The 14728-nt window shown below is 33.4% G+C and overlaps 1 protein-coding gene and 1 non-coding gene across 2 annotated transcripts; both read left to right on the plus strand.

Annotated features, from left to right (window-relative positions):
- The first annotated feature begins 724 nt into the window (after window positions 1–724).
- Window positions 725–797, plus strand: LOC117063802. The gene has a single exon (XR_004429086.1). It is a non-coding gene; the product is annotated as a small nucleolar RNA SNORD36 (small nucleolar RNA).
- On the plus strand, window positions 730–1230 carry LOC117063716 (60S ribosomal protein L7a-like). Its single transcript, XM_033177593.1, has one exon. It carries the CDS (start codon window positions 902–904, stop codon window positions 1172–1174), a length of 273 nt encoding a protein of 90 aa, XP_033033484.1. The 5' UTR covers window positions 730–901; the 3' UTR covers window positions 1175–1230.
- Window positions 1231–14728: the final 13498 nt, after the last annotated feature.

Here is a 14728-nt window from a genome sequence, read left to right on the forward strand (position 1 = left end):
AGGCTTGAGCCACCACGCCCGGCCTAAATGAAAATATTCTTTTTTTTTTTTTTTTTTTTGAGACGGAGTCTGGCTCTGTCACCCAAGCTGGAGTGCACTGGCCAGATCTCAGCTCACTGCAAGCTCCGCCTCCTGGGTTCACACCATTCTCCTGCCTCAGCCTCCCGAGTAGCTGGGACTACAGGCGCCCGCCACCTCGCCCGGCTAGTTTTTTGTATTTTTTAGTAGAGACGGGGTTTCACCGTGTTAGCCAGGATGGTCTCGATCTCCTGACCTTGTGATCCACCCGCCTCGGCCTCCCAAGAAAATATTCTTAACATCACAAATCAACAGAGAAACACCAGTCAAAACTACAATGAGATAGCACTTCATACCTGTTATGATTATTACAAAAAATGAGTAAAACAAAATGTAAAAAGTGTTACATGTATGTAAGAAATTGCAATGTTAATATATGTTGATGAGAATGTATAATGGTGCAGCAGTTATGAATAACAAGTTTCCTGATAAAATGCAAATAGACTACAGCAGAATATAGAAATCTTACTTCTGGGTAATTAACCCAAAACAAAAAATTAGGATCTTGAACAGATATGTGCACCCTTAGGTTAACTGGAACATTATTTACAGTTGATAAGATACAGAAACAACCTAAATGTCCATCAGTTGATTAGTGGATAAGGAACATGCTATATACAAATACAATAAAATATTATTCAGCTTTTTGCAGTGATGTGAATCTCTCACTGAATTCAACCTTGAAGTGCAAATCCATGAGCTTTTTAACCCTGAGCAATTGCTGCCAAGCGAACTCTGAAATTTACTGCTTTTGGTCAAAATACATTCTTCAGCTAATGCTTTCTTCCAGCTGGTTGTCTTCTTGCCTGCCCTGTGTCATAAAATGGGGGTCCCTTACTGCATTATCAAGGGGAAGGCCAGACTGGGTCGTCTAGTCCACAGGAAGACCTGCACCCCTGTCGCCTTCACACAGGTGAACTCGGAAGACAAAGGCGCTTTGGCTAAGCTGGTGGAAGCTATCAGGACCAATTACAACGACAGATACGATGAGATCCGCCGTCACTGGGGCGGCAATGTCCTGGGTCCCAAGTCCGTGGCTCGTATCGCCAAGCTCGAAAAGGCAAAGGCTAAAGAACTTGCCACTAAGCTGGGTTAAATGTACACTGTTGAGTTTTCTGTACATAAAAATAATTAAAATACAATTTTTCCGTCAAAATAAATAAATAAATAAAATATTATTCAGCTTTTAAGAAGAAGGAAATCTTGTAATATGCAACAACATGGATGAACCATGAAGTCATTATGCTAAGAGAAATAAGTCAGTCACAGAACTACCAATACCACATAATTCCACCTATATGATATATCTAAAATAGTCATTCTCATTAGAATCTCAGTAGAAAGTAGATGGCAGTTGCCAAGGGTAGGGGAGAGGGAAAAATGGGGAGATGTTATTCAACAAGCATGAATTTTAATAATGCAAGAGGAATAAGATTAACAGATCTGCTGTACAACATTGTACCTATAACTAACAATACTCTATTGTGTTCTTAAAATTTTAGTAAGCAACTAGATCTCATGTTAAATGTTCTTACCATAGTATATATTTTTTAAATCAACAAATTAAAAAATAATAATAACAATTACTTTAAGATAAGAAGAGATTTATTCTTAGATACCTTGCTGGAGTACAAAACCACACTAAATAGGGTTAATTTATAGCATACTACATCTGAGGATATATTAGTTGTCAATATCACTACGTGCCAAAGAAAGTAAAAAAAATCCAGCTGTCTTTTACAGGTAGAAGCTCTCCAGTTAGTTATGAGACTAAATTCTGAGGGTGCTGATAAAGTGAGTTGGGATATAAAATTTAATTTGTGGCATTATCCCAAAATACAAGATACAACACTGTAAAAAGACCCTGGAAGGTGATAAACTCACTTATATAATGCTCACTAGGACCATGGAAAAGCGGCTGTCCATGCTGAATAAATACGAGATGCCTGAGCTGCCTCTCAGATGGTGAAAGAGAAACCATGCTGAATTGGACATGCAGTCAGAAGGCTCACAGATGATAGCATCCTGCAGGAAGGTCACAACACTAAGCAGTGCACAAGTAAAAGAATCACTCTTTCTGATACCAAGGCTAAAAGTAGGTGTATTAGTCTATTCTCATGCTGCTATCTGAGACTGGGTAATTTATAAAAGAAAGAGGTTTAATGGACTCATGGTTCCACATGACTGGGGAGGCCTCACAATCATGATGGGAAGACAAAGGAAAAGCAAAGATATATCTTACATGGCAGCAGGCAAGAGAGAGCTTGTGCAGGGGAACTCCCCTTTATAAATCTGTCAGATCTTGTGGGACTTATTCACTATCATGCAAACAGCATGGGAAAGACTCACCCCCATAATTCAGTTACCTCCCACTGGTCCCTCCCATGGCACGTGGGAATTATGGGACCTGTGATACAAGATGAGAATTGGGTGGGGACACGGCTAAACCTTATCAATAGGAGAAGCTACTACAAAACTTGATAAATTATTGAAAGACAATAGAGGCAGAACAGTGGTGTTTAACCACTGGAAGAGAAGTGATCTTAACCATGATAATAACTGGCAAGTTTTGAGTGACAGCCAAAGGTTAACAAACAGCTCAGGGTTATAAATATGGTCATTAGAATACAGAATTTCTAGGGAAACACAGGTGGGCAGTCAACAAAGTTATTTATTCAATTTGTGTCAACAGAAAAATGAAGGGTGAAATATCTGTGTACTGAAGACAATTGATCCATTTAATAGTACTGATTGCCCAGTTTCTGGAGCTAAGCCAGTTTTGCAGTTAGAATGCATTACCTGAAGAAGCACTGAAATCCCCAGGGGAAATGCCTATGCAAAACCACAGTGAGTAACCTACCCAAAATGTATATCTTAGAGCTTCACTAAAGAGATTCATGTTAATTTCCTCTGGTAACTGTGGACTGGAAAGCAGAAGATTCCCTGACATGTTGAGGGATGTCAGAAACAAGGTCTGTTGACACCAATAGCATCACCATGCTGTCATGCCACTTCGCTGTCAGAAAAGGAATATATTGTGACATATGTAGTAAAGGGAAATAATATAAATAGATCTCTAGCCAAGGACTGGCCTACAGACTGTACAATGGGAACCTGGTTGTCATTTCATCACAATGTACCTTTCTTTAGTCCGTAGAGGAAAAACTATCATGGTACAAAACTTGAGGGAATTCTTCAAAAACTATTATTCCCTATAAAACAAGAAATTCAAAAGCAATATTACATCCCAAGTGACTTAAAAAAATATAATATCACTCTTAATAGTCTAAAAAGGACCAAATTAGTGGATTAGCAGTTCTTATTATATCTATTTTGATTCACCTATGTGACTCCTATAGAAATAGGATGGATGCTGGAGAATGACTATAGAATACTATAGGATCAACTTTATTGTTGACCAAATACCAAATCCCATGAGGATGGGACGCTTTTGCTAAAGATAATTAGTATAGCCTCAGAGACTTGGAAAATATAGTTTTCTATTATGATAAGAAAAGGATTAAAACAGTTCACACTCACATGTAATAAACAGCACCTTACACTCACAATTGTGTCCCAAAGCTATGTTAACACTTCCACCTCTGTCATAGTTTAGTCAGAAGAGCTATGGACTATCTGAATATTGTACAAACCATCTCTGATATAAAACCCTGACATGAATGAAGCGGCACACCTGGAATGCATTACATCACTGACAGGGTGCACAGCCAGAAGCATGTGAGGGAAGCCTAGATGAACGTTATACCCAATATAGTTACACAGTATCCCTTCCTTGGCCCATGTCTATGATAATATCTTATGATCAGATGAAAGACAAGAACACATCTCAATTTGGTTTATCAATAATTTGTCTTGGCATTGGCATGCAAGTCAATATCAATGAAAACTGTACAATAACTCCCTATGCTATTAACCTTGAAAAAGGTGACAGAGGAAAATCTTCCCAACAGGTATAAATTCAGACAATTACCCTAATCATCCACTTTTTGTGGACAGAGATTTGTCCCAAAGAGGCAGTAAACACAGGCTCGTGATTAGTATTTAGTAAACTGGATGAAAAATACTGTATTTTTTGCTTAAAGTCTGGGTTATAAGTATATGATGTGTAAATATGTCACATATCAAAAAACTCATTCATCTCTGTAAATTGACCAATTCACAAAGAAGTCAAAAGGACTCAGCAAGGGAACCTTAGCATGCCTTTGTAATTGGCAACCACAGGTCTAGCATGATGGACACATTAATAAAGTGGCCATCGTGGCAGCAATGAAGGAGATGCCTGAGATAAACAGCCTGTACTCACATGACCAGTGTTAGTTTGGCAGCTTCTAGAGACCAGTGATCCACCTTCCAGGAACAGGAACCAGTGCAATGCTCCATTGAGGGAGCCAACAGCAGCTTCGTGGTAAGGACCAGTGGATTACTGTCAAGCAATAGATATCTATCTGGATAAATTTGTATATTTACTGCCTGCACAGCTTTGGCATATCTGAAAATGTGTTTAATATGTTGGCATCAGTTTATACGTAAACTTGCATAAACACAGGAGATCCACTTTCTATTAAAACACGTACAGTAATCAGCCAATGACCATAGATACACATGTAGCATATGGCACCAAGTTACTTCCAGGCTTGATAGCTGTTCGAAAGTGTTTAATTACTCCAATGAACACATACCCTGACCATCTGAAAGGAGAATTCTTACTAAGAACAAGTGTGAAACAGTGATAGGAACAAGTTTTGAGTGATCCCAAATATAATCCACCTGACTTAATACTTGTCATATGAGTATTTGGTGAGTGAAGAAAACTATTAGGAAAATATGGAACTTTTAAATAATATGGCTCGCATACCTCATTAAATCTTTTGGATTTTTTTAGAAGAGAGAAGATCATTAATTTTATAGTCAGCAACAACACATTGCATGCCTCCTACAAATTGGGCATCATAATATTATCTGGAGAAAAATAAATGTCATGAGCCCTAATGTGTAATTTCTAGGAAACTACTTGGCTTATGTCTTCATCTATCAATACTTGTAGTCCCCAACCTTAATTATATACTGTTCAATAACCTGCTTACTTGCTTACTTTAGTATAGTGTCTTATCTAAAGTTTTCATCCTCTGGGTGCTAATCTATCACTGGAAACAGTTTCAACCATAATTTTTTCACTCTTGATCGTGACTCACTCATATGACCCAGTGAAACAAATTACAGTGTTCTCTTTGCATTGATTTGACTTCCGGGCCTTTATAAATCTTACTTCTCTAATTAGGCTGTAAAAAGAAACTGCAATATACAGATTCATGAGATAGAATCAGGACGGGGAAACATTTTTAACAGTTTTGAAGCCCAAGGGGAATTTAGAACTGTCACTGTGATGAGTTGGGTTTAAAAATTCGATGGTCTATATTAAAATAAATAGTCTTATGACAACACAGTTCCAGCTCTAGATATCTCAGAGTCACCATAGTTTTGTATATTTGGAAATGCTTAAATATACTGGAAATAAAAAATTACATTACATTTTCATATTACAACTATTGTTCCATTTCATGTCCTAATCATTGCTTGTCTGTACAATTTCAACAATTTCTCAAATGATTTCTATTACTAGGAATCTGTTCTTTGTCAGATGGCTTTCCTAGAAAGCAGTATCTATTTTATGTGACTTTAATATTTCAGAATCACATGGTTTTCTCATATCTGCTCAGTTGTTTTAAAACTAGTGAACATATTCATTCTACAAAGGGAATATCACATAAAACTTTGTTATATTTTAAAAAGCATGGAGACTTCTACTTATGGCTGTGAAAGAAAAATTGGTACTGGATAACCCTCCATGAATAAACAAATATTAAATTGAATGATTGAACAACCACTGGACTATTTGTAAAGATCTAAAATATTGTGCCATTTTCTGATAAAATGTGCATATACATTTATATTATGCTTCAGAAGTGTATCTATTAATAGCATTTTCCTTGGGTGTGTGTAAATACAAAGTTAGCTATTTTCTAGTTTAAAAACATGATTTTTATAACTAGTGATTATTATTTATTTTATATTTGATTATAATGAAATTTCCATTTATTCCTTAATGTTGATTATTTTAATCCCTCCAAATATAAGTTTCTTAAAAGCAGCCATCTTGATTGTCTTGTGTTCTTATATATTCTTATAACATCGTTCAATACTTGGCATTCTTTACATACTCAAAATATATATGCTGAGTTTTTGAAAAGACGAATACTTTTTTTTTGTCAAATAAATATTCATCCATGTTACAGGTTAAACAGCTTTCCTTTGCAGATTTTTTAATAAATATGTTAATGAAAATCACCATATTTGCATATATACTTTACAGTAGACACGATATAAATTGTAAATGGCTTGGTCACATATATTAATAATACTTACATTAAAGAAAGCTATGCTAGCCTTCATTTACTTTGCGTCGTCTTTTGGTAAGGTAAGTGGCAAAATATTTAAATCAAGTAAATGAAGAAAAGACAGGAAACACAGTATTTTATAAAAGAATACACTTGACAGATTCAAGTTAGGCAAAATAATATTTAAGACTGGGTGAAGGGTCTTTAAAATGATAATGGGAAAATACACACTACGAAAAACTACTCATAAATTTCAAAACTTTTGCACACTAACAAACTCGTACTAACTTTTTAGAACGTATTTGAACAGTATCTAGTTTGAGGCATTAAGAAGAAAAGGCATCAGTTTAAAAAGAGCCCCTAGAAAATTAACATGCATTCTATTCAAATTGAAGCAAGAACCATTATAAAATTTATGGTGAAGCTTGGATAGAAAAATGATGAATCATCGATGCTTTATGAAAAGTTTAGGAGGACAATAACCTAGAGAAATTTGCGGAGTACGAATGGTTAACTTGTTTTAGGAAGGGACAAGACAATGTTGAAGCCCACAGCATCAGACCATCTTCACCAATTTGCTAGAAATAAAATAATCTTGTTCATGCCCTAGTTGAAGAAGACCAACAATTAACAGCAGAAACAATAGACAACACTAGAGACATCTCAACTGGTTAAGCTTACGCAATTCTGACTACTAAAAAATTCAAGCTGTGCCAAGTTTCCATTTAATAGATCCTGAAACTTTGATGCCTGGGTCAAAAACTATTGTGTCTGGGTCGGGCAGACAAGAGCATAACGTTCAATGAAAATTTTAACGAAGTGAGATCAAGAACCTGAAGCATTTCTTAAGAGAACTGTAACAGGAGATAAAACATGGCTATACCAATATTATCCTGAAGAAAAAGCACAAATAAAGTAATGGCTGTCAAGAATTGGAAGTGGTCCAGTCAAAGTAAAAGTGGACGGCAAAGTCATGGCATCGTTTTTTGGGATGCTCGTGGCTTTTTGCTTATTCTCTGGAAGTTCAAAAACTATAAATCCTGCTTATTATGAGGGTTTGAGAAAGTTAGTCAATGCTTTAACACAAAAACACCCAGCAAACTTCATCAGTGAGTCCCTCTCTGCCATAACAATGCTTCTGCTGATTACTCTCATTAACAAGGGCAATTTTGTGAGAGCTTTAATGGAAAATCATTAGGCATCCCACTTAGGGTTCGGATTTGGCTTCTTCTGACTGTGTTTTTTTTTTTTCCTAATCTGAAAAACATCTGTAAAGGACATGTATTTTATTTAACTAATAACATAAAAAGACTACCATAAATTCTTAGGACTATCATTTATTTAGAGATGGACTAAATGGCTGCTGTCATTGCTTACAAAAGCATCTTAGCCTTGATGGAGCTCATAGTGAGAAATAAAGTTCATACTTATATTTTTATTTTTAAGTTTCATTCTTTGGTGAACTTTTTGAAGTCTCCTCGTATATGAAACCTTTTCCTATAATAGATACAAATAAATGTATTATAATGTATATCAGCATTCATTCAACAAATATTTTGAGTACCCATCACATGTCTTTAACTGTAAAGGGAATTTAGATGGTATCTGTGAACGAAGCATAAAAACATCACTGACGTCATGAAACTTAACTTCTGTAAATGGAAAATATGCAACAAATGATAATCAAATAGATATAATAAGTTACATATTATGCTGAGGATGATAACTATTTTGGGGGAAATGAAACAAGGAAAGTGAGTTTAGAAATAATAGAGAGAGAGGAAAGTTACAATTATAAAGCGGATTGGGAGGTAGAGTGATATTTTAACCATAAGATTATATTTTATTAAGAGATTGAAGAAGATTTTGGTCACATGGTTCTCTTGGTAAGGAGCATGTAAGCAAAGGAAAAAAACCTGTGCAAAGCCCCATGACACAGCTAATTTGACATGTTCAAGGATCAGTAAGAAGGCCAGAGCGGGTATAGGGCAGTTAGGGGGAACAGAGGAGTAGATGAGAAGGGCAAAATATTGACATTTTACAAAGATATTTCATATTTGATAATGTTTGTCATATGTTTCATAAAGAATCATGTAGAGACTATGGTCTCCAGATTTTGTAATTCAAATCTAAAATAATAAATTATTACAATTAAGGAAAATTAATTTGACAATAATAATGGAAAGTGCAGTGTGCCTTGTTCAGTTGACAAATAAATTCAGAACCAAAAGAAAATGGAAAAATTCAGGTATTCTCATTCATATTTTATGTAAAGGAACTTCATCTCATAGTTTTTGATGACAAAATAAGATGTTATCATAATATAGCACTTTTAGGTGTTTTTAAAAGTATATTCTATCCATGACATTAATAGCCCACAACTCACAGTTGGTAGCAGAAGGTACCAATTCTTGCTTTAAAAAAAAAAAAAAAATCCAAATCTTTAATCTCTCAGGGTATTTCTAAAAGAAGAGGAATTTGATTCTTTAGTTTTGTGAAAGTGAAAGTCTCATAACCTTTTATGGAACAAGTGGTTCATCACATTTGATCTGTTGAGCTATAAAAGCAGGAAACTTCAATATGAACATCACACAGAACTCTTACCATTTATTCTTCTGTTCCATGTGGTCACAGCTTTCAGCTCTTAAAAGCACTTCTTTTACATCATTTTTTGAAGTCGGTACCTTTAATGAAAAGATTTTCTCAATGTCCATGAATTTTGCAACTACTATAAATCAGGTGACAGCTTAACAGTAAAGAGCTTTAAAAATATTGCTTTGCTTCATTTTTCATAAAATTTAAGTATACAGAATCAAATAAAAACACTGTAACAGGGAAGGCACCAGAAAAAGACTATATCAATACTTGAATATTTATGATATAATCAGTAATATGTAAAATATGTAACATATATGTACACATATGTATATTGATATTCAGCAGCTAGTTTACACTACCTCTTTATCCCTCCACTCACCTCTCCCTCTTTCAAATTGTTTCATATTTTGCAGCTCTATTGCTTGGTGCATAAACATTTAGGATAGTTATGTTTTTTGAAGGATTGTCCCGTTTATATTAATATAATATCCTTCAATATCTCTAGTAATTTTATTTGCTATGAAGACTACTTTTTCTGATATGAATATATCCACTCCTGTGTTAAAAACTTATTATTTGCATGATACATATTTCATCATTTTACTTTCAACCTTCCTGTATTTCTATATTTGAAGTGCTTTCCTCAGGGACATGTAGCTGGGATATGTGTTTAAATTGACTTTGCCAATCACTTTTAATTTATGCATTTAGAACAGTTACATGTAGTTATTAATATGTTAGGGTTTACTTTTGCCTTTTTGTTTGTGTTTGTGTTTGCTCCATGATTTTCTTCTGATTTCACTTATCTATCTAGTTCTGGGTTATTTGAACATTTTTTAAATTTTAATTTTGATTTATTTGTAGTGTTTATGACAGTATGTGTTTATTTCTATAGGTTTTTCTTTTAGTCGTATTTATGTAGGTTATTACAATCTACTGCTATTCATTTTACTGGATCAAGTGAAATACAGAAATCTTATTTTATGTCTCTTCACGTTCTCCAATTTATAATATTGTTGTGTTAAATTTTTCTTCTATATTCTACAAATACTGAAGAGAATTCTGTGGGAGTTTTGAATGTAGATCTTTTTCTTTTTTCTTCTAGAAGTGTTATTGTTTTCTCTTCTTTCATGCACTGAATTTTCATCATTATGGGCCTTTTCTGAGGTATAACTTTTATACGTGTAATGTATAGAGTGTATAGATATAATGGTATATATATATATAAGTTACATATATAATATTACATACATATATAGTAATATATGTGTGTTTGTGTGTGTGTATATGTATATAATAGGGCACCAGTGGCCTCATCAACCTGGCAACTATGCAACTCTTTTAAAAAATAATGTCAATAATGTTAAATCCTGTTTTCACAAGTATCTCATTTTAGGGCTCTTAAACATAGGGAAGTTCTTTACTGCTTTGAATGAAATACAATGAAAGTGACATTTGCCAATATCAGGCATCTGGCCTTCCACTGGCAGCTTCCAGGTTCTAACTTTCTAGGAACACTCACTCATAGGGAATCTATGTTAGTCCGTTATCACACTGCTATAAGGAACTACCTGAGACTGAGTAACTTGTTAAGAAAAGAGGTTTAATTGACTCACACTTCTACAGCCTGTACAGGAAGGCTGGGGAACCTCAGGAAACTTACAATCATGGAGGAAGGCGAAGGGGAAGCAAGCACATCTTACCATGGCATAGCAGGAGAGAGAGTGAAGGGGAAAGTGCCACCACTTTTAAACAAGCAGATGTCTTCAGAACTCCATCATGAGAACAGCAAGTGGAAGTCCTCCCTATGATTCAATCACCTTCCACCACCCACCTCCTTCAACATGAGGGGATTACAATTCACCATGAGATTTGGGTGGGGATGCAGAGCCAAACCATTATCAGAAGCCAAAAAGCAAGTACCAAATCCAGCTATCCTAAAGTTAACAAGTTTCACAAAGACTAAGCTGTAGTAAAAAGTGCAGCAAAATTGAAAAGATTCTCAGATGCAATTATAAGATTAACATCCTCAGATTACATATTCATTTAACTCTTATTCATCATCAAATGTTAAGCAATTAGAGAAAACGGGATATTATTAAAATTTTGTGTTATAATTTGTGGAAATGTTGCTGTATTAGAATAATACCTAGATAATGAATGAAAAATACAGGTTATGGCTATAAAGCCTTTATTTTGCAATAATGTATTTGAAATAAACAGCAAAATTCTTCATTTTTTTAATCATAAGAACACTATTTTGTGTAGAAAAGCTATTTTTCTTTCATTAGTATTGTAAATGATAACTTTATTTTTTCTAGTATATCTATGATTTTGGTTTACTTGTGCTATTTTATTTTTTAAATTAATATATCTCTAGATAAGTTTAATTTTAGGTTTTTTGATACTGATTACTTTTTTAATATTTCATAATTTTCATAAGTGTATATAGAAATAATAGTTACCTTACATTTTACTTCTCAATACTTTATTAATGGATTATTATTCTTTAAAATTTTATGCCTTGCAACTGTTTTTATTAAATGCACTTGTTTATTTGTGTTAAAAACATATAATTTATCAGCAGTATACAAAGGTTTATGTATATATACCTAGTTTTAATCCTGCTGATAATTTCACTCAAATCCGTTACATCATTGCTAACGGACCTATTTTTTCTTTGTCAAATTGTTTATACGTTCACAGATGAAAGTAGACACATCAAATATTTGATATTTAACACATCAAAAAATCAAATGATTTATGCTTTTAAAGTTATTTTATCAGTATTTAGCTAATTCAGTACAATATCCATTGGTATGTTAAGTTTATATTGTTACAAATTAAGAATGAATTATTCTGTTTATAATTACATTACACTCACATTCTGGCTTTGGTAATGAACAACCTTTGCTCTATATGAATGCCCTCATACTAATATATTTTAATTGTTTTATTATATAATATGTATACATGAAAAAAATCTATGCAACACACATGTGAATCTAAAATCACAATAATTAAAAAAAAAAATCTCAGGAATCAACTGCTCAAACCATCAAGCAGAAGGCCAATGGTATTGCTATATGGATTTTTGTTTCTTTTTACTGTATCCTAAGGTTTTGCTCTGTCCCAGGTTAACCAATAACCTGAAAAAAAAAAAAAATATATATATATATATATATGCAGAAGTTTTTTAGATTTAAAAATGTTTAATCACAAATGTAAAGTTCCTAAAATGCATAATATATATGTATATGGGTATATTTATCTGTAAGCATTTATTTGTGTACATATTTAGGTGTTTATGTGCTTTTTAATAATTTTGCTGACAATAAAAACTATGCTATAAATAGTCTTACAGCTTTCTTTTTCATTAATATATTTTATTTCTTAGATGTGTTCTGTAACCATATTTTCTCTGATCTATAGTATTTCACTGGCAAATATACTACATTATATACAGCCATTCAGTCCTCTGAACCATTTTTTCTCTCCCACTTAACTACAGTCACATTCTTATGGAAACATTGGTGGTGACGTACAAGAGTTCCCAAAGATATATGACTCTAACAGTGAAATTACTCTTTTTGGAGTTTATGGATATTTAACCTTATATGGCTGTCACATTATTAATGTACTTGCATCAATTTAAAAACCTAGTAAGAGCAATAAAATTATCTACTGATGAAAATTCTTATTAATGCTTGATATTTATTAGTAAGCTTCTTAATTTTTGTCAATTTGATACGAAACATCTCATTTTGGTCCTAATTTGCATTTTGATGATTACTATATTTATATAAGTCATTCCTAATTACTTTTCCATGAAAACCTATTGCTTATAATTTTGAAGTTATCTATAGTTTTCTTAGGAATAATTAACACTTATCTATATATTACTGTGATTTTTTGTTTCTAGAATTCAAATAACTTTCCCAGATTATTTCTCTGTGGGGTTTTCTTCCAATTTTTACTTCTAATTTTTGTTATGGAGATGTTTCATACACACCAAGTTAGAGAGAAGTTTACTAAAACTTATGTGCCTATGCCTTACTTGCAATGTTTTCAACATTTCGCCAATACTGTTTCATTTTACCCTGTGGTTTTGTATGTTTACTTTGAAGATCATAAATAACTGCAGTGCTCTAATACTGTAAATAGCTCACTAATCATCTCTGAAGAAGGATTTGTTTTTAGGATTACCACATTGCCATTGTGAAACCACAGCAAATTAAGAATTTTTTTGTGTGTGTGTCACCTACTAGCCACTAATTATGCTCTTTTGCTTCCAGTATTTTTTTCTTTTTGCATGCAATTGGTTCCTGCAAAACTTCACCCAATCATCACGTGGAAAATTATGATACACATTTCAGAGTAGATATTAATTACACTGGGAATAAATCTCTTGCCTTCAACATTAGGTTAGGTGTCCTTTCTTTACAGTATAATAGCAGTACCCACTTCTTTCTTTGCGTATATATTCCCAGCCTGCAAATGCCTTGTTAAATATATATCTTTGAAAGTACACTATAGAAGCTTTATTTACCAATTTATCGCTTGTTCTTAGTAGGAGAAATTACATACAGTCATTACTCAATTTGAATGAATAAAACACATAAAATAATTAATTAATAATTTTTTTGGAAAACTTTTAATCATAGATACTATGTTTTCATATTTCCATGGTGACAAACACAGTTATTAGCTCTTCATATATCAGGAAATCTAAACAAGCTTTTCAATTCTTCACTTTTTGTAATATAGGAAAATATTTTAACGTCTCTAATATTAAATATTTGTTGACCAAAGTTAAGCATGCTTCTCGTGGAACATACAATTGATATTTATGTTCCTACGCAAATATTTTGTTGGTCAAAATATCAACTATACTAAGGACGTATAACTGCAACAGTTTTATATGGATTATATTTTAGTTTGGCTCAGCACTCAGATTTAACATTTGCAAGTGTTGTGAACATGGTAGCTTTCTTAAGAACTGGAAACTAGGCAACAATGAACCCCTTACTTATCTTCAGGTGCACAGTATGCCCAAATGCTCTCGGGGAACCGCACAAGATTTACTTTGCTCTGCCCCAGGGTAATAGCTTTCATTTATGTCTATATTTATATTCTTCCAACTATATTCACTTAAGTACATAGACAGTATTTCATTCGTTCCTCTAAATATTTTATTTACGCAAAATGTTATGGTAATTTAGGCAACAGAAAAAAACAAAAAAAAAACAAAAAAAAAACAAAAAAGAAAACAAACAAACAAAAAACAACAGCTTACGGTGTTTTTCTCAAGACAAGCAGAAGATTCATAATGTTGTGAAAGCAGTAAGCTTTAAAAAGAGGATAATTTCTGTGTGTGTGTATGTAAACAACTCATGTAAATGATTGTTTTCACTTTTGAATTAAACTGTCCCTAATTCCAATTCATCTAACAATCAGTTGATACAAATAAGTTCTTTTTTTTTTTTTTTTTTTTTTCTTTTTGAGACGGAGTCTCACTCTGTTGCCCAGGCTAGAGTGCAGTGGCATGATCTCGCCTCACTGAACCTCCACCTCCCAGATTCAAGAGATTCTCCTGCCTCAGCCTCCCGAGTAGCTGGGACTATAGGCACCCACTA

Source organism: Trachypithecus francoisi, unplaced genomic scaffold (assembly GCF_009764315.1).
Source record: "Trachypithecus francoisi isolate TF-2019V2 unplaced genomic scaffold, Tfra_2.0 Lachesis_group18, whole genome shotgun sequence".
Lineage (NCBI taxonomy): Eukaryota > Metazoa > Chordata > Mammalia > Primates > Cercopithecidae > Trachypithecus > Trachypithecus francoisi.